Below are 17,742 nucleotides of genomic sequence, written 5' to 3'. Positions count from 1 at the left end.
GGTCGTCAAAGAACTGCTTGCTTTAACTCACACATAACACAATTTTAGCTTGTTAGCTATATCTCCTGGCCAACCCGTTCAACAAGACCTCACGACTCCACAAAAGATCCGTACTCAATGAGGTTCAAAAACTATGAGCTAAAGTATACACAGTTCACTGTTCAATGTTTAGATTCTACATAGTGAAGAAGCCTGAACACCAATAGTAGATCAGGTATGGTAAAATCCCTGTTCATGGATCTCAAAATTCACCATTCATGAGAGTGCTATAGCACCTCCACGAATTTAACCTCGCTATTTTTTAGTAGAGATGTTAACTAGCATCATATTTTTGACATCCGAAGAGACTGAACTCGTCCATGTATATGAAAAGCAAATCTAAAGTGCATTAATCTTCATATGTGAAAAATGTAGGCATATATGTATCTAATATCAACCACGCAGTTATCTACTTGCACTACCTAGTACCTAAGGTACCTGTTACCTGTGTTAGACTTTTCAGACACACAGCAACAATCTTGGAAGTTTCCGTTCTCGTTGAGCAAATATTTACATGCTATACACTAATTTACGCCCGCTCACAACACCATTCCTCAAAAGATCCAACCCTAGCAAAACCCCTTGCAGTCCCCCCTGCTTTGAGACGTTCTCATTCACACTTATGGGGTGGTTTCTTAGTTTACCTTTCGCGAGTAAAATCTCAGCTAGACTGGTGATTTCAACAGCGAACCAGTAATCCTCGAGGACGGCAGGTAGCACCATTCCTGCAAAGTAATAATCAGAACCCCAGCACGAGTAGCCTAGAAAGAACCGTTTTTCCACAGCTACAGGTGCAACTTCTGGTAGCTTCGGGTCGAGAAGTGAAATATATAAAGCTGGACTTTCGAATTTGAAGCCTTTGTTGGTTGAGGCTAACGAATTGACACAAATTGCAGCTGTCTCATCGGTAGCTACGGCGTCAAAAACGAAGTGAAGGGTATCCGAAGTAACCGTCCTGATAAGTGATGATATTTCTGCGTTTTTCTGTAAACACATTTCTTGTATTAGCCATTGAAGTGATGCAGATTCGCGGAACTGTGACAGAAGAGAAAAACACACGTAATCAAACACAGCATCAGCACCGACACGTTTGACGAGTTCAAAGTTGTGTGGAGAGCATGTCGTTACAACTTTATATCCAGCTCTAACAAGATATTAGTTTATAAACGTCAATAGACTCAGCCAAAAATCTGCAAAATCGAGGGGTAAATCCAAAAAGAACGAATGACGTACAGTTTGGCAAATTGTATGGCAATACTCCCTGTTGCCGTCGAACCACCATACACCAAAATCCATTCTGGATTATCGACACTGTTGTCCTCGTCGGCCTTGGACCGAACAGTGTCATCCGAAATAGTATTCCATATATTAGACGGAATCCCGAGTTTGCTAACTCGGAACAATCCCATTCCAGCCGCTAACACACCGACTCCTAAGCTCGCCGCTTCCTCGAAACTCATATGCTCCGGCATGTGCATCTGCAGATCGGTGCTGACAACAATGTAATCAGCAAAAGCGCCCTGATCCGGACTCAGTGCATTGCATCCATAGGCAAGGCCACACACTCGGTCGCCCGGGTTGAATGACTTCAAATAAGCAGTATGGTGATTCTCCGAAGCGTTGGTCTCTAGGCGTGGCATGACTTGCACAACGATGCCCGCGTAGTCGATGCCCGGGATGCACCCTTCGTACCGGCTTTGACTAGGAGAAATTCCGGCAGGTAATGGCAAAGTTGCGTCTCCAGCATAATCAATATCACTCGCGTCGGCAGGGTTCAGAGCGACAGCTTTTGTTTGGACGAGCATATATCCAGGCTTTAGGGCCGGCATGGGTTGCTTGGTTATGACAGCCTGACCGGCGACGGTCTTGACAAGCGCTGTCCTCGTTGAAGGAATTTCTGAACTTGTCATCATGAACTTGTCTTCTGCCTTCTTTTTTTTCTGTGTCCAAAAGCTGGAAAATGTTCAGTTTGAAGGATCGCGACTAAGGTGCTTTTCTCTTAGTTTCAATATTTCCGACGTTAAGACAGAATCCAAAGTGGAATCTTGGTTTATATAGAATCAGATTCGACATTTCATATGATTGTCCACAATCCCAAGAACTGCAGTCTACAATACCTTTTGACTGTCAGCTTACTCCGATTTGAACCCCGAGTTGAGTGCGAATATCCAAAGTGTCGGAGTCGGAGTCGGGGTCGGGGTCGGGGTCGGAGAACGAGTCGGTGTTTCCCAGCCGCTTGTATCGTCGCTCTACATTATGATAGACTAAATTGCCAAAAAGCCTCAATATACGTTTCCATACCTTTTATTAGGCTGTATGTACCGGCATCATAACTTGACAAACCGGACATAGATCCACATAATTGAACCTAGCAGGATTGGGCATGCCAAGCATAAAAAATTGGAATATAAAAAGACGCAAGAACAGCTACAGAATCATACACGTACAGTTAACTCCCCAAAGAAATCGCCCCGACTACCTTCTTATTGCGCTCCGTACGAGTCTGCATTAACGTACTCTTTCTCGTATTTCCACATCACCTAATTTAGCAACAGGTCGCAGAATCTCTGTTCTATACGCGTTCGCGCTAGCAATACTACCGTGTCTACAAGTCGGTTGACCGTCACTAACATGCGATCTCCGGTAAGACACATGCTCATATTAAATCTTGAACTAGGCGAGATTATCGTTCCAGTTGAACTGTACGAAAAGTGGACTATCGATAAGGCAAATACAGACGAACTTTGAAATAAAGACTGCTCGAGAGAAGTAAAAGCTGTACTATGATCACAAAGTGAGCACAAGTTACATCTTGTCTTCCTGCAGAGTATACTTTCATTGACAAGAAATTTTGGATTTGACAAACTCATATACGGTAAAAGTCACGGCTTGCCCCGGTGCAACACGCATGACTCGCGGGGTGATGCCTTTATAAAGCGCGCCAAAACCCTCCTGCTGAACAGTCTCTGAGGTGATTCTAAAAACTTGACCTAGAGAACTCCCTCTAGAAACGACGGTTGATTGCTGAAGTCTCGTTTTGATGGTGTCAATCGGAGCGTTGAAAAACGGACCTACGGCGCCGGCAATTAGACCAATTATGGTGGTTTGGTAGGGAGGGATCTCGCTTGTTGTAGAAGTATTAGTTGAATTTCTATGTTTGTGCAGCATCCTTGAGTCTCGATCTTGTGTCAATAGCATCTTGAGCTCGTTGTACACTGTGAAGTTGGCGGCTTGGTTTGTACCCTGTCGCAGTGCTGTCAAAACTACACCACGGTACAAGGAGCTGATGCCCTCAACACGCATGATTGTGACCACGGTATGGAGAGTACTATTTTGCTGCTTTAAGCTAGTTGGTATCTGGGGTGAGACTCGTAACTGGGCATTCTGCGCCTGTAGCCGAATCTTGACGACTTCAACAGGATTAACAACAGAAACGGCTTCGGTGACGCCTGCAGCCAAACCAGCTATATTATTTTTGCTTATGCGTCAGTAACAAAGTTCAAACGCGCCTTGAATGTTGATTTCTTGGATTATCAAATGAACCATAGCCCAACAAGAACCAAAGGGGTCGTAAACACACCAATAAAAGTTCCTTGACGTGATATTTGCAGACTATCTTTGTTGGTGAGCATTTGTTTATAACATTCGTATGAGGTGAATCGAATCGCCATTTTGGGAACAATGCCCCCCATGACAACCCCAAGGCCTCGGTATAGGCCTGTGACACCCTCGTCGCTAATTATTGTGCTAGCAGTGATGAGGAGATTGGAAACTACAGTCTATGACTGGTGAGCCTAGCAACATATAGATTCGTAGTGACACGTACTCACCCTTTGCTGCACAGGTTGCTTTGACAACTGCATGTTCACTTTGATTGTATCTACTCAAAGTCGGCAATCAATACAAGAACTTGCAATTCGCAAAGGTAAGTAGTATACCCAATGGATGACACGCAAGGGCTTCACACATGCCAGCAATCCCACCCGCTGTGTAAAATGCGGTCAGTACGGAATTAATTGATATGTACAACATACTCACCAATGACGTTGGTGGCTACAACTCCCTGATTTGGAAGAGCCATAGGCAAAGTCTGAGTGGCCATGACTGATGCCTTGTCCATCTAATGCGAGTGCCTTATAACAGTGAATAGATGACCAGGAGGAGAGGTAACTTCTGTTATACTATTTAATACGAAAATAAAAGCATAAAGAAAATATGCAGATTACTACCAAGAATAACCATATATCGAATACTTTTAACATAATGATGTGATTCGGTGTTAGGTCAAACGGATTGCGACGAGCGGGAGAAAAAGAGTGAGTTGCATGCTACCACAGCTCTATCTGGGCTCTCTAGTAAACGGACACATTACTTTGCTATTATTAGTTATTAGAAATCTACTTTCTTAATGGCGTATTACTGTGCGAAATTGGGCGGGGAGGGGGGTTTTCATTTTGGCAACTTGGTATATCAAGCAATCGTGCACATTACAAATGAAGTAATATCGAGCATCTCTGACGGTATACGCTATAGCTATGATGAAATCTGTGCTCAAAAATCTGTGCTTCAAGCTGAGACACTATTGCTAAAGCCAATGAAGCCAAGTCCAGAGTAAGATCTGCATTGTCACGACACCCCTGCAAGTGTGCAATACCCCTGTCAGAGCGGATGCAAGCAATGATTGCACTTTACACACTCCAAAAGGCACTGCAAGCTAGAATTCAGGACCTCGTATTTACGTAATGAATATCATATGTCAAGGTATAATTGACACGGTCCTCCATCGATTCTGTACCAATTTGCAGAATATCATGGATTGTTCAGTGTCTCCGCGATATACCTCAGCTGTTGAAGCCAATGATCACAACTAGGTAGAGAAATCTGGCAAGATCTTGCCTTATGTACGTTGGAGTATGAAGTAAACAAGATATCTGTAAACTCATTCTGTTAGCTAATGCGCTTAGGAACATGTGCTTCTAGCCCCAATGGACGCCATCTCTGATTTTGCTCGGTTTCCACACTAGGAGACATTTAGGAATTTACAAGAAGCTCGAAGAATTCGTGCTAGCATATGAACCATTGTCTGTTTATGCATTGCCTTGTAATTGAAATTGATGGCACATGCATCCTATAGTTATACTAACTTTCCATCAGCCCACTTGCCCTCCAAGGCCTTGAACAGGGATTCCACAACAAAGCAGCCGTTGCGACTTTGATTCTCCTGAGTACTGCCACCAATATGCGGAGTAATAATCACGTTTTCATGTTCAAGGAACTTTTTGTACGTAATTAGAGTCGGTGGCTCAATTTCAGTCGTATCCAGAGCGGCGCCACCAATCTGTTTGTTGACTAGAGCATCAAGCAATGCGTTCTCGTCAACAACACCCCCTCGCGAACAATTTATTAGGAATGCGGTCTTCTTCATAGCCTTAATTTCAGGAGCGCCAATAAGTTTTCGTGTAGAGTCAACTAACGGCACATGCAGTGTGACCACGTCAGCCACACCAAGCAAATCATGCAGCTGGGTGGTACGGCTATGCGCAATCTCCCCCCAAGCATCTGAAGGGGCATAAGGGTCGTAAGCAACAAGAGAACATTCAAAGGCACCGGTCCATTTCTGCCCAATGATACGACCAATATTCCCCATGCCTACTATGCCGACAGTTTTCCGAAACATGCTGGTCCCCAGCACTTGGGAGCGGATAACCGTGGTACCACCACGGACTGCGCGGTCAATTTCAGTGACACGTCGGCTCAGCGCTAGTGTCAGTGTTAGGGAGAGTTCAGCAACACTCTCACTGTTGAATGCAGGCGTATTATGCACTGCAATACCATGCTTCTTGGCCCCGGCCAAATCGATGTTGTCAACGCCGACACCCTGCTTGACAACCACCTTGAGCCGAAGGGCCTTGGCGAAATCCTCCTCTGTGAGGGTCGAGTCGGACCTGATCATGAGTCCGTCGGCGTCAGCATGCCAGTTCGCTGTTCGTGGATCCCCAGGCAAGATTATCTCGGCATTTCGTGTTTTTAACGCCAGGTCAATGGCATCAGGGTGATACGGATCCAGGATGTAGATCTTGAACTTTGTAGCAATCTCCATTCTGCAGATAGGCGCTGTTGTACACTCGAAAGTAGAAAGGAGAAAGTTGATAGATAGTTAAACTGGATGATTCTTGATACTAGAGACAGTAGATTTAGAAGTGAGATCCTAGAAAGGCAACACGGTTCCAAGCCTGTATTTATACGTCAAAAAGATATTCAGCTTTACAAAATTGGGAATACTCAACTCCCGGATCAACCCTAGAAAGAAGCGGTAACGACTTTCAATTCAACAAAACGCTCTCACCCTCCATGGTTTTCAAATCAGCTCAGCCAAGCCGATGATGAAATTCCAGTCATGTATGATGTATCTTGATAAATTTTAGCTGCTATAAAATCCGTTGCGAATGTTAAAGTTACATTTCATGTTCCTTACTAAGACTTGAAGGTCTAGCTTGACTCCGCGTGAAGTTACAAGGATAGCAAATGATATTATGCATGCAAGCTGATTGAGGGAACAGTATACCGTGTACGTCTGGTGAAAGTAAAAGAACGAAAAATCAAACCAAATGAAGGTAGATAATTATGCACATTGCATCATATTTGTGGATATTGAAAGTCTTGTTTAGTATTGTGTCTGGCCAGTCTCGACTCTCATTGACTACCTCCTACTTTGAACACAAGTGTAACTAAAACGACAACAATACAGTATGGTCTAATTAGGTGACTTCCAGACAGCGGCGTCCATTGCCTTCGCTACATGCGCGACATTTGCCGTGGTTACTATCGACATTGTAGTTAGAAACAATACCGGCGGCTTTTCTGAAGGGGGGACGACGCTCACAGCCAGCAATTGATATACGCCCGGTTCTCAGTACATAAACATGGTGATCAGTCCGAATGATATCCACCTGCTCAGGAGACAAGCCAGTGTAAGAAAACATTCCTATCTAACAATTCTCGTTAGAATCACTCTCAGCTTTGTAAAATTCTCTCGCAAAAACGTTGTGAAGTGAGTGTCCTACTTGTGAACAAATATGGTCCCAATTTCCAGGTGTCCCAAGGGAAACCAAATTGTCACGAAGTAACCTGCGCATGCCTTGGATGCGAGAGGTCATCTCTTGCAGATCTAGAAGCCATTCCTGGTATAAACTGGGAGTCGCAAGAATGGTTGTAGCGATCCTGGCGCCTCTTGAAGGCGGAGTAGAAATTTGACCGCGCTGTAAACGGGCAAGGTGGCCTTGTGCCTTCGTTGCTGCTTCGGCAGAGAAAGTTGAAAGATGGAATGCGCCGACTCTCTCGCCATAAAGACCCATATTTTTCGAGAAGGACTGAGCCACTGCAAGTTCTAGTGTTCCCCGAGACAAAAAATGTCTCACGGCCCATGCATCCTCGTCCAGGTCGCCACTTGCAAATCCTAGGCTAACAGAGGATATTAGTAATTATATTATATTCTATTCCCGTATCAAAGGATATACTCACTAAGCACAGTCAAAAAATGGGAAGAGCCCTTTCTGCTCACACACGTCTGCAATCGTCTTCCACTGTTCCTTGCTGGGATCAACTCCAGTCGGATTATGAGCACATGCATGTAAAACAATGACGTCTCCCTTGGTAGCACGCGTCTTCAACGTGTGTATCAGATTATCAAAGTCTAGTCCTCTATTCACGGCGTTCCAATAAGGATAGGTCTTGATCTCAACACCGACCAAGCTCCAAATATTATGGTGATTCACCCATGTCGGATCAGATAGCCACACTGCGGATGGATTCAATGATTCTTTGAGAAAGCGAGCTCCAAGACTGTTCGCTCCAGTACCAGCAAGTGTCTGCAATGACACAAAGTGCTCTGTGCTGACATTCAAGGGACCAAACAGAAGATCGCGAGCAGCATGGTGGAATGGTGCGTACCCTGTAATGGGTAGATACTCATATCGACCTGGGTTCTGCCCATTGTCGACATACCCTTCAGCCTGTTGGGTTTTTCTTGTCAATTGCACCTATTTTCAGGAACGTGTCGCAGGATCATGCTCACTCACTTTCTTGATACTAGGCAACACCCACGGCTGAGAATTGTCGTCTCGGTAAATTCCAGATCCTAGGATGACTTTCTTTTCATGGTCATCGGCTGCGAAAATCTTCTTGAGGGTATAGTGAGGGTCAAGAGGGATAAAGCTGAGATTCGAGAACGCGGAAGTAGCAGAACGTGAAGCCATAGCTATATCTTGCTAAACTGTTCGTTCTTTACTGTTTTCTGGTTGCTTTTTAAATAATGGAGACTTCGAAGCTTTGCGTTATTTCTTCTTTGCTACCAGCTTTTGATAGTTCTCTTGAGGGGAAAAAAGGACGGTTAACCAATTTGTAATCTATTTCGATACATAAAGACACGGTTTTGCGTGCAGAAGTGTACTGGTGATCAATCTCTATAGCAACTCAGAACCCAACCACACTAGTCTATACGTGCGGGTGTCATGCCATTGCGTGAGCTTTCGTAATTTACAGGGATTTGAGTGTTTGGTATGCCGCATCCCTACACTCCTTGAGCTTGCCGAACACTCGCAGCTGCAGGTCGACTATTGAAGACTGACGTGCTATTTCAGGAACATCAATTGGTTGCGCGAATTAGATGACGAGACATTGCGATGTTCTTCAGTCACTTTGACCAATTTCTTGGTTCTACAAAGGTATGCATTACGACGAAAAACTGCTACGCCGCTTGCATTAAAGGTAATGATTATGTTAGGTAACCAAAGCATATAATAGTTCCGTGTGTGGTACGGCGTCTTTCCTCGATGCTATTAGAATTACGGCCGTATAATTGCTAATTCTCGTACCTTGTTGCATAAAATTAGCTCTTAGTCAAAAGAAGATGGTACACCTGATTTGCACTGCAACTTGGATACATAGGCATTCATCAAGGCTTTGGGTGCTACTTGGCTACTTGGATCATTTGTTGCCGAGTATCTCTGAGCTGTGGAGCTGTTCTTGCTTTTCAAGTCGATAGTTTCAATTTATCTCTTCTATCTTATTCCGATTCATGTGAAATCCAAATTTGATTCGACTTCTCTGTCCGGATTTGTTGATTTTTCTTTCCCCCGTTCTTTTCTCTTTAGCAGAAATGAAGATCATGGGACTACCTTCGACGACCGAGAGGCTTTCCTCCTCGTCTGCATTAACCCTGTCGACAAGAGAAAGACACAATGAGCCAACTAATGCTGCTGAAAGTAAAAAAGACTCCCCAACACTGGAAACATTTGAGGATCAACAGGACCACGTCCTGCCGCATAGAAAGCTAATGGTGGTTTTCCCGAGCATTGCCATGGCAGAAATGATTGCATTTCTAGACCAAACTATGGTCTCAACTGCCTTGCCTGCTATCAGCTCTGACCTGAACTTGGGCGCGTCAATGTCCTGGGTAGCTACGAGCTTTCTGATTGCAAGCTCCAGCATTCAACTCATTAACGGGCGGCTGAGTGATATTTTTGGCCGCAAATCTCTGCTCCTCACTTGCATAAGTGTTCTGGCGGTGTCCGATTTGTGCGCAGGCTTCGCACAGAATTCAAGCATGCTGTTTGCCTTTCGCACTTTGGCAGGATTGGGTGGAGGCGCATTGTAAGCTCTCAAATTTCGAGTTGCTACCTTCACCAAAGTTTGATGACATGCAACGTGCTAATATCTTCAAGAACAGCACTTGTAATGATCATTGCAAGTGATATCACGACTTTGGAGCAAAGAGGACGGTATAATGGGTTTATTGGGGCCATGAATGCCCTTGGAAACGGGCTTGGTCCAATAATTGGCGGTGTCTTTGCTGAGAAAGTCACCTGGCGCTGGTGCTTCTGGTCTATAGTACCACTCATAGTCATATCCGCAATTGTTATTGGCTTAGTTGTCCCACCGTCTAATGTGAAGGGCAATGCCTGGGCCAAGTTCCGCATGGTTGACTGGCTTGGGCTATGCGTCAGTATTGCTGCTGTGGTGCTTACATTGGTGAGTCTGATAGGCATTTGTGTTCCTGCAGGGATGTTGTATTTATCTGTGATCCTCTTGCTTCTAGGTCCCTATTTCTCAAAGTGGTTCGTTATGGGCATGGAACAGTGTCCCCGTAATCCTCATGTTAACCATAGGTGGCATACTGGCTATTACGTTTGTTCTGGTTGAATGGAAGCTATCCAGACTGCCGATAATGCCGAGTAAGCCTTTCCCTTGGTCTCCTTTTGTGTTTTACAAGCTTTAACATGTAGTGCTATGATACAGTACGCCTGTTCCAGAGTGATTACTCCGCGAACCTCATATTCGTCATGGCCACAATGCAGGGCATTGTGTACTACTCCAACATATTCTACGTACCGCTATACTTGCAGAATGTGCGCGGGTATACGCCGATAAAATCCGGTGCGGTCATCCTGCCAATGGTCATGTCTCAAGGATTCGGCTCCTTGATTTCTGGCCAGGCCATCTCGCGAACTGGCCATTATAAAGTGATCATTCTCGTAGCAAATATTGTTTGGTTAGTCGGTGTCGCACTGCAGATAATGTACAACAGCACCACACCAGTGTGGGCGATATGCCTGATTGGGCTTTTTGAGGGCATCGGAATCGGATGTACATTCCAACGTGAGTACTGGCCTATCTTTGAGTCTGCCTTGGGACTAACCGAATAATATATAGCTAGCCTGGTTGCCCTCCTTGCGCACTCTCGAAAGGCGGACCGAGCTGTGGCTAATTCACTGCGTAATTTCGTGCGTATAACGGGTGGCTCTGTAGGGTTGACAGGTTCGTTTATTCCGACCCTTTCCGTAGGCTTCGAGGATCCTGTTCGTGATGCTGATGGAACACAACATAGTATCGGGAACAATTCTTAATAATGTCCTGGAATCCCGTCTTCAGGGTATTATTCCATCCAACATCATCGCACAACTTTCATCTTCCACCTATTCTCTCTCCTCATATAACCTGACCCCGTCTCAGACTGGGCATGTGATTACAGCATATATGGATGGCCTGCATGTGGTATTTCTTATATTCACGCCTCTTCTTATCCTTTGTTGTATCTGTGCGGTTCTAATCCAGGACCACGGGGTGGCTGAAAAGGATGCGAGACTGGCACAGCCATCATTGCAGGGTGGAAGAGTTGGGCCTGACATGGCCCAGGAACATGAAGTTGGTCCAATATTCTGCCACGAAAGACACTCTGTGCAGAATGAAAAGTGAATTGAAACTGGCTGGTGAAAGTAGCACTGGAATATGGCAAAAGCTTGCTGTCAAGCGACGGTCAGAATCAGTATCCAGATCGCGAAGAAAAGTCGATTACAAATGTCTCAACTGCTCAAATACAAGGCTAACACTTTGTACCCACGACTTTAAACACGATTTCGTGTGATTGCTAAAGCAGTCAATGGGCCCTATAGTAGGTAGTATACTTTTTTTGTCTTGGATCGTGAATCCCTCGGACGACGCGAGGCGCTTGATAGTTAATTATGTACACGAGATCAATTCCGTATGTAATCTAAACAAATAAAATTTCGTAAAATATCATGCCATGGCTCTTTTATATGCTAACAAATTTCATGCAACCTATCATCATCAACAACATCCTTCTTGCACATTATTCCACTTGCCTTTCTCTTTTTCCTGGACGGGATCTCGCACTCCGGACCCTTCATGATCGAACCAGGATGCACGACACTCAGAATGACGAACGCGAGTAACATGGGCAGTGAATCGAGACAGTATTGGTACGCTTCATGATTTGGGATAGTCGAAGTGAGACCGTGGGCATATTCTGCGAGACGGAAAAGGATTCGTAGCTATAGTAAAGACGGTCTTGTTAGTAACAATAATTAACCGCCAAAGAAGAGAGGGTTACACACTGTAATCAGAACCAGCACCATTCCCAAGGCATACAAGAGGACTAATCCAGACTGAATACTTAGATTCGGAGACGCAGTCGAAACCTTTATGCCGCTCTTCTGCTGTTTGTGCAGCGAATGCCAAAGCTCATATGCGAAGTAGCAGAAGACGAAGATGAAAACTTGCTGGAGTGCGACACCGCCCATGTAGATGTGAATACCTATAAAGCATTAACTCGAGGGTTCGATGCATCTATCACTGTGCTTGCGTACCTTGCAATGTTTGCGCGACAGTTTCAGTGTTGCTACTCTCGGCAGAGGCAGCGCCAGAGACTTGGATTATGAAGGCGCTAAGGTTCGTTAGCTTAACACATTCAACTTACGCTGCCGTGACGTTCTGTTTGGGTGAGTGGCGTCTTACATGATGTCAAGCACGACAAAGTACATGCCAAATTTCCAAGCGCGTATCCCACGGATACTCGCATCGGGGACGTAGTTCCAGACCATGCGTCCAAACACCATGTATACAAAAGCGTTGGTCCAGAGTGGTGCGACGAGGATCAAGACGAACCACCCAGCATAGTCGCCCAAGCTCGCAGGAGTCTTAATGCTGACGATTCGGAGGATGTATGTGATTGTCTGCCAGAGGGCTGACTACAAGGCTCGTTAGTCTCGAGGCGAGTGATTCCGTGCAGCACGACTCACCATCGCAATCACCCAAGTGTACCATTTTCGATGATAGATCCCTTGAGCCACATGAACCAAGAAGGCTAAAAGGAAGAAGGCAAGAAATGCGCCGGCGGCACCCACATTAGGGCAGAAGCTCCAGTACGTCCCTGGGACGCTGATCGCTATATAAATATCTATTGTTAGCATTGCTACGAAGGAACTAACTAGCCAAGCATTGTCTCTCACCCGTGCAAGTTTCTGCCATGTTTGTAAGCGTTGAGATGCCTGCTTATCGTGATCAAGTAGGCGCGTAAATCAGAGTCTGGTGGATACTTAAAAGAGAAATCAAGAGCATCAGGACTGCTGATTAGATCGCATGGGGTCTTTATATCTAATTCATCAAGATGCAGAACGAGCCGACAGGCACCCGTTTTTCTTTCTTTTCCTTTCTTCTTATTTATTTTTGGGCAATGAGGCTGACCAACCATGGTATTATGAGTTCGTACGAAGTAGTGAGGCCCATAATTAGCCAGACCCAACCAACCGGGTTTGTTAGCTGGACAGGATTTGACTTCTTCGGTCTAAGCTTCTCGTAAGGACATCAAGGATCCACGTCATCTTCTGGTAGAAATTCGAAAGTATCATTGGTTCTCTGCTGCCAAAGTTCGGCTAGTGCTTATCTTCTCTCGTATGGACAGCGCTCCACATCCACTGCTCTCCCGAGTTCCGATGCTCTCTCCCTATCCGCGTCGATTTAGCAGACACAGCCCAACAGTGTAAGCCAACGCAATGCCTCGAGTGAAGCCGGGAGAGCGCCAGCGGGCATACAGCCCCAAGACGCGCTCTGGCTGCAAAACGTGCAAGTTCGTGCTCTGTTTTCCGAGCCCCGACCCCCGAAACCCGAAACGCTCCTCCGTCTGATAAACTTTGCACATCCCACCATTGACTGTTTTGCTAATGTCCAGTGCGTGCAGGAGTAGGCAATGCCTCGCTGCTAATGCTGTTCGTCTTTGCTAAAATCGTGACATATCATAGTCCGCCGCGTCAAGTGCGACGAGGCCAAGCCTGCCTGCCACAACTGCTGTTCGACCGGTCGACAGTGCCTGGGGTACAGTCATGACAACAGCCAGTTGCTCCAAGCCAGCCAGGGAGAGCTTCTGCGGCAGATTTCAGCGTCCCTGGGCGGCACACAGCGAGAACGCCGCGCCTTTGAGTTCTACTGTGTGCGGACAAGTCCACGCCTCACCGGCTCCGACGATCACGCTTTCTGGGGGCAGCTGGTCATCCAACGCGCGTACGTAGATACGGGCATTCGCCATGCCATCATCGCGCTCGCTTCGTTCTACGAGGACTTCGAATCCGGTGCCGAGAATTGCGTGTTCGCTCTAGAGCAGTACAATTTAGCGATCAGAAAGCACTTCGATAGCTTTAAGAGTGAAAATGGCCCGGCTACTGTCGAGGTCTATGTTTCCTGTCTAGTGTTTGTGTGTATAGAGGTGTGTTTCGGCTCTCCCTTATGAGTTAGGCTGATGAAATCTGTAAACTGACAAGGTGTAGATGTTACGAGCCAACTTCACCTCAGCGATATCTTTAGCCCAGAAGTCTCTAAGTCTTCTGCACGGGTCCACCGAGGGGCAGAGCCCCGGAACATCGAACTCGCTTTTGCACTTTTTGCAACGCCAATTCTACCGCATTCAAGTCCAAGCGATCGGGGTGAGCATTCTTTCTCAGGCTACTTTTACCGGGCGTGACAGCTGACTGACTGCCCTAGTTAATTGGCCATGTTGAAGGCGGCAGCAAATATCCACCGCAAGCTGCACAAATAGTCGAACCTACTATTCCCTCCATTTTCTCCTCCGTATCGGAAGCGCAGGACTATTTAGAGTTTTATGGTCAACTCTACAGCCTATCTACGAATGATGAACAAACGGGTCCTATAATGGGCGGTCCAGCGGATTTTGACATTCGAATCGGATCCTCTGAGCCATATATAGATATTCTACGACAGTGGACTAATGCGTTCGACGCATTTCTCATCCGACGCGCCAATTCACTGACAGATCAAGAGAGACATGCGGTGCGCATTTTACGTATGCGTCAGCTTCTCAGTCATATCTCACTAGAGGTGAGCACACACTGCTTACCTTCTGACGAACAAGAAATGGTATGGGACAACCACTGCAGCGAGTTCAACGACGCCGTGGTGCTTGCAGAGTCGATTCTCACAACCATGGGTGACTGGGAGGACGCTTCTTCGTTGATAAGGCGAAAACCATCGTTTTCACTCGACTTTGTCAGCGTCGGACCTCTTTACGATATCGCACGGCGCTGTCGTGATCCGACAATTCGCCGAAAGGCAATAGACACCCTACGCACTTTTCGAAGAAGGGAGGGCATGTGGGACAGTGAGATGGCCTTGCTGGTGGCAGAGCGGATTGTTGCTATTGAGGAAGACGGTGTTGACGTTGCATCTTGTGAGGATGTGCCTAGCTGGCGGCGCATTTTCAACGTACACCCCGTGCTTGCTTTGGAGGATAAGAAGATATATTTGCATTATGAACGGATAGCGAGTCCTACACAAGCAGTCAGGGTGCAGGTGCAGGAAGTCATTCCATACAGGGAAATTTAGTTGGCAATATTATTGTACCTCTTATCAGATCCTTATAATGAGAGTTATATGGACACAGCATTGCAGGCTTCCGTACCAATATATGTTGGTCTCGAAGAATAGATGTTTGGGAAGATGTATGTGTGACCAGAAGCTTCAGTTAGTGAAATTACCCTATGGACTCTATTTTTATGTTCTTGTAAAACATCCCGTTATGTAAGTATCTGCCCTGTATTACCTAGGTAGAGGCGAAATTTAAAAAGATGCGTAGATCTATCGAGCACCTTAATACAGCATTGGAAATATATCTAATTATGGTAGTTCAACAGGGCCTCATTTACTGAGTTCTTTTGTAAAGCCATTGGTGTCAACCATGTCTCTATAGTGTAGGTAAATTGATACGAGGAAGCCTCCTAAGCGCCTTTGCCCATTTTCGCTGTTCTTAAAATTGTAGGTAGATGCTGACACTCATTTCACACATTGCCGAATAAACTGGTAAAGGGCCATCGTGTCATACATTACACTGCGCTGCAGATAGATCGGCTGTATACCATCCTTGAGCCCACTGACTTCAATGATTCTCCTGAATAAATTAGCAAGCTCAGTTGAATATTTCACCAGCCCAAGTGTCTTTCTCTCTTCATTATGCATGCAGATCGTAGCGTCGTTCCATAGCCTGGTTCCACCGATCTAAGCCACGAATCAAGATAACTGAGCTGGTACTGACGAGTATTGAAGTGTGGTAATGGAATATCACGTGTTGGAAGGCTATGTTGTCAGTTCTACCGTGTGCAATTATCCCTTGATGCTACGACGAAATCCGGAACACTCACCGAAAATAATCACGAGAAAATGTCTGATATCTAGCCGCTTGTAGAGAGCTAGTACGCTATCTGTCCACTCGTCCTCGAGCAGTGTCGAAATGAGTAATTTTAGACATGGCAAGCTACGGCTGGAGGCTTGTTGCAATCTGAGGCTCTCAAAACTTGGAGGACAGTTCATTTCCCAAACCTTATCTTCACATGGAAGATCGCCGCTCATGTCGAATAATGTCATGGCAGGAGGATGGTTGGAGAAGAGTGTGAACCAGGCATCATTAATAAATACCCAGTGAACGAGCCTAATGCAGGATTCTTTGTACACAAACTTCTGCCAATCCTGCTCTGATTCTAACAATCCATGTCTGGTTCCCATAATATCAAGGCTTCTTAGCAACTCCACAAGCATCGGGTGACACTTGGTAATAACGCGTTGGCGTATTTTAGCATCTTTGATACAAGACTGGAGGGTTTCTATGATATAGGCTGCTTGGCATACTTCCAATATCCGCTGATGGTTGGTTGACTGGACTGTTGAACTAAGCAGCTCTTCCACGCGTTGAAAAATATACTTCTCGGCTATCCCCCGCAGTATCAAGCCAAAGAAAGTCAAGCCCGTACTTCCTTGTCGATAATGAAGATAACTAGAACCAGAAATAGCAGTTGCCAATAAGAGAGTTGGATCAACTTGATCCGGGTGAAAGGTCGGCTTGTGGATAATTGTAGCTAGCAACTGCTCCCTCTGAAAGAAGACTTTGATACACTCGAGGAAGTAGGAAACCGTGAAAAAGGCGGTGGAAGCACTCGTGCTGAAATAGTCCTGGACATGTTCCGCTGCAGCGAGTTGTTGAAGATCGATTTCCAGGAGACTAACCCGTGCAAGGAGGTTCTTGTGCGAATTCGCCAGCTCTAGTTGATCTGGTGCACTGGGAAGAGGTTCATCTTCCATACCCATGTAATTCAGATCCGTGCTGAAGGAAGGCCCGATGAAGCTCAAGAATAAAAGGCGTGGATCGATTGTGTCAAAGATCATAGCATGACCCTCTGCGGATTCCCATGCTGCTGATTGGCCTGGGTTATGTTCCGGTTCTCCGGTAAAAATGACTTCGTCTATTGGACCGACAGAAGGATCTGTGCAGGCAAGTAGAAAGGGCAATGTTAAGTTATCCTGGTCCGTGGATGCCCCCAGATTCGACTTGTCCAAGTGTGTGGGATCCGTGCAAAGCCGGCCGTACGTGCATGTTAAGCCTCGGGAGGCACAACGTGTACAGGGCGTTTTCGAGTCGCATGAAACTTTTACACGAGAACATACGTCGCAAGCACGTACTTTTCTTCCTCTCTTAGCATCGGGTGGCAGAACACGGTTGCCCCTCGAGCGACAGGTTTTGGTATGCCGTTTGGCGCCGTCAACTCGGCGAAATTTGCGGCTACAGAAGGGGCATTGATTATGGTGTGGTGGGATGCTTCGCACCAAGGGTAGTTGGCAGATGTGACACTCGAGGGAGTTTGATGAAGCCATTATGCTCCGGAGAAATGACGAGAGATGAAATTGGCCGGTTGATGTGAGGAGGCTTGAGAGATGAGTGTTTTTTCCGACGCTGGAAAATGTCCACAGTGGGTCATCGTCGCGCATTCGTGGAATGCCTTGCTACCCAGCCCTAAGCCTTCGGAAATCTTTGATTGGAGAATTATTCGCATAGTGAGAAAGAATTGTCAT

At 45.9% G+C, this 17,742-nt stretch overlaps 7 protein-coding genes across 7 annotated transcripts; 3 read left to right on the top strand and 4 right to left on the bottom strand.

The window, feature by feature from the left end:
* Positions 1 to 549: 549 nt before the first annotated feature.
* UA08_08792 (hypothetical protein) lies at positions 550 to 4,141 on the bottom strand (the record flags this gene model as incomplete). The annotated part of the gene is made up of 8 exons (XM_020263695.1): positions 550 to 1,023; positions 1,099 to 1,183; positions 1,273 to 1,970; positions 2,176 to 2,288; positions 3,111 to 3,503; positions 3,620 to 3,818; positions 3,870 to 3,919; positions 4,078 to 4,141. The coding sequence occupies 8 exons, from the start codon at positions 4,139 to 4,141 to the stop codon at positions 550 to 552; spliced, it is 2,076 nt and encodes a 691-aa protein (XP_020116121.1).
* A 1,032-nt stretch (positions 4,142 to 5,173) lies between these two features.
* On the bottom strand, positions 5,174 to 6,139 carry UA08_08791 (hypothetical protein; the record flags this gene model as incomplete). The annotated part of the gene is made up of 1 exon (XM_020263694.1): positions 5,174 to 6,139. One exon carries the CDS (start codon positions 6,137 to 6,139, stop codon positions 5,174 to 5,176), a length of 966 nt encoding a protein of 321 aa, XP_020116122.1.
* Positions 6,140 to 6,793: 654 nt separating this feature from the next.
* On the bottom strand, positions 6,794 to 8,294 carry UA08_08790 (hypothetical protein; the record flags this gene model as incomplete). Its single annotated transcript, XM_020263693.1, has 5 exons — positions 6,794 to 6,861; positions 6,923 to 7,028; positions 7,104 to 7,500; positions 7,561 to 8,051; positions 8,118 to 8,294. The coding sequence occupies 5 exons, from the start codon at positions 8,292 to 8,294 to the stop codon at positions 6,794 to 6,796; spliced, it is 1,239 nt and encodes a 412-aa protein (XP_020116119.1).
* Positions 8,295 to 9,196: 902 nt separating this feature from the next.
* UA08_08789 (hypothetical protein) lies at positions 9,197 to 11,292 on the top strand (the record flags this gene model as incomplete). Its single annotated transcript, XM_020263692.1, has 6 exons — positions 9,197 to 9,690; positions 9,762 to 10,068; positions 10,136 to 10,271; positions 10,336 to 10,695; positions 10,750 to 10,854; positions 10,925 to 11,292. 6 exons carry the CDS (start codon positions 9,197 to 9,199, stop codon positions 11,290 to 11,292), a joined length of 1,770 nt encoding a protein of 589 aa, XP_020116120.1.
* A 344-nt stretch (positions 11,293 to 11,636) lies between these two features.
* UA08_08788 (hypothetical protein) lies at positions 11,637 to 12,864 on the bottom strand (the record flags this gene model as incomplete). The annotated part of the gene is made up of 6 exons (XM_020263691.1): positions 11,637 to 11,888; positions 11,952 to 12,151; positions 12,204 to 12,280; positions 12,352 to 12,584; positions 12,636 to 12,781; positions 12,846 to 12,864. 6 exons carry the CDS (start codon positions 12,862 to 12,864, stop codon positions 11,637 to 11,639), a joined length of 927 nt encoding a protein of 308 aa, XP_020116216.1.
* Positions 12,865 to 13,556: 692 nt separating this feature from the next.
* On the top strand, positions 13,557 to 15,228 carry UA08_08787 (hypothetical protein; the record flags this gene model as incomplete). Its single annotated transcript, XM_020263690.1, has 4 exons — positions 13,557 to 13,563; positions 13,635 to 14,095; positions 14,157 to 14,312; positions 14,371 to 15,228. The coding sequence occupies 4 exons, from the start codon at positions 13,557 to 13,559 to the stop codon at positions 15,226 to 15,228; spliced, it is 1,482 nt and encodes a 493-aa protein (XP_020116215.1).
* Positions 15,229 to 17,125: 1,897 nt separating this feature from the next.
* Positions 17,126 to 17,505, top strand: UA08_08786 (hypothetical protein; the record flags this gene model as incomplete). Its single annotated transcript, XM_020263689.1, has 2 exons — positions 17,126 to 17,256; positions 17,370 to 17,505. The coding sequence occupies 2 exons, from the start codon at positions 17,126 to 17,128 to the stop codon at positions 17,503 to 17,505; spliced, it is 267 nt and encodes an 88-aa protein (XP_020116210.1).
* Between the last annotated feature and the right edge of the window lie 237 nt (positions 17,506 to 17,742).

Source organism: Talaromyces atroroseus (genome assembly GCF_001907595.1).
Source record: "Talaromyces atroroseus strain IBT 11181 chromosome Unknown scaffold_15, whole genome shotgun sequence".
NCBI lineage: Eukaryota > Fungi > Ascomycota > Eurotiomycetes > Eurotiales > Trichocomaceae > Talaromyces > Talaromyces atroroseus.
The sequence above is the reverse complement of the archived record's forward strand: the minus strand, read 5'-3'. Positions and strand labels throughout refer to the sequence as shown.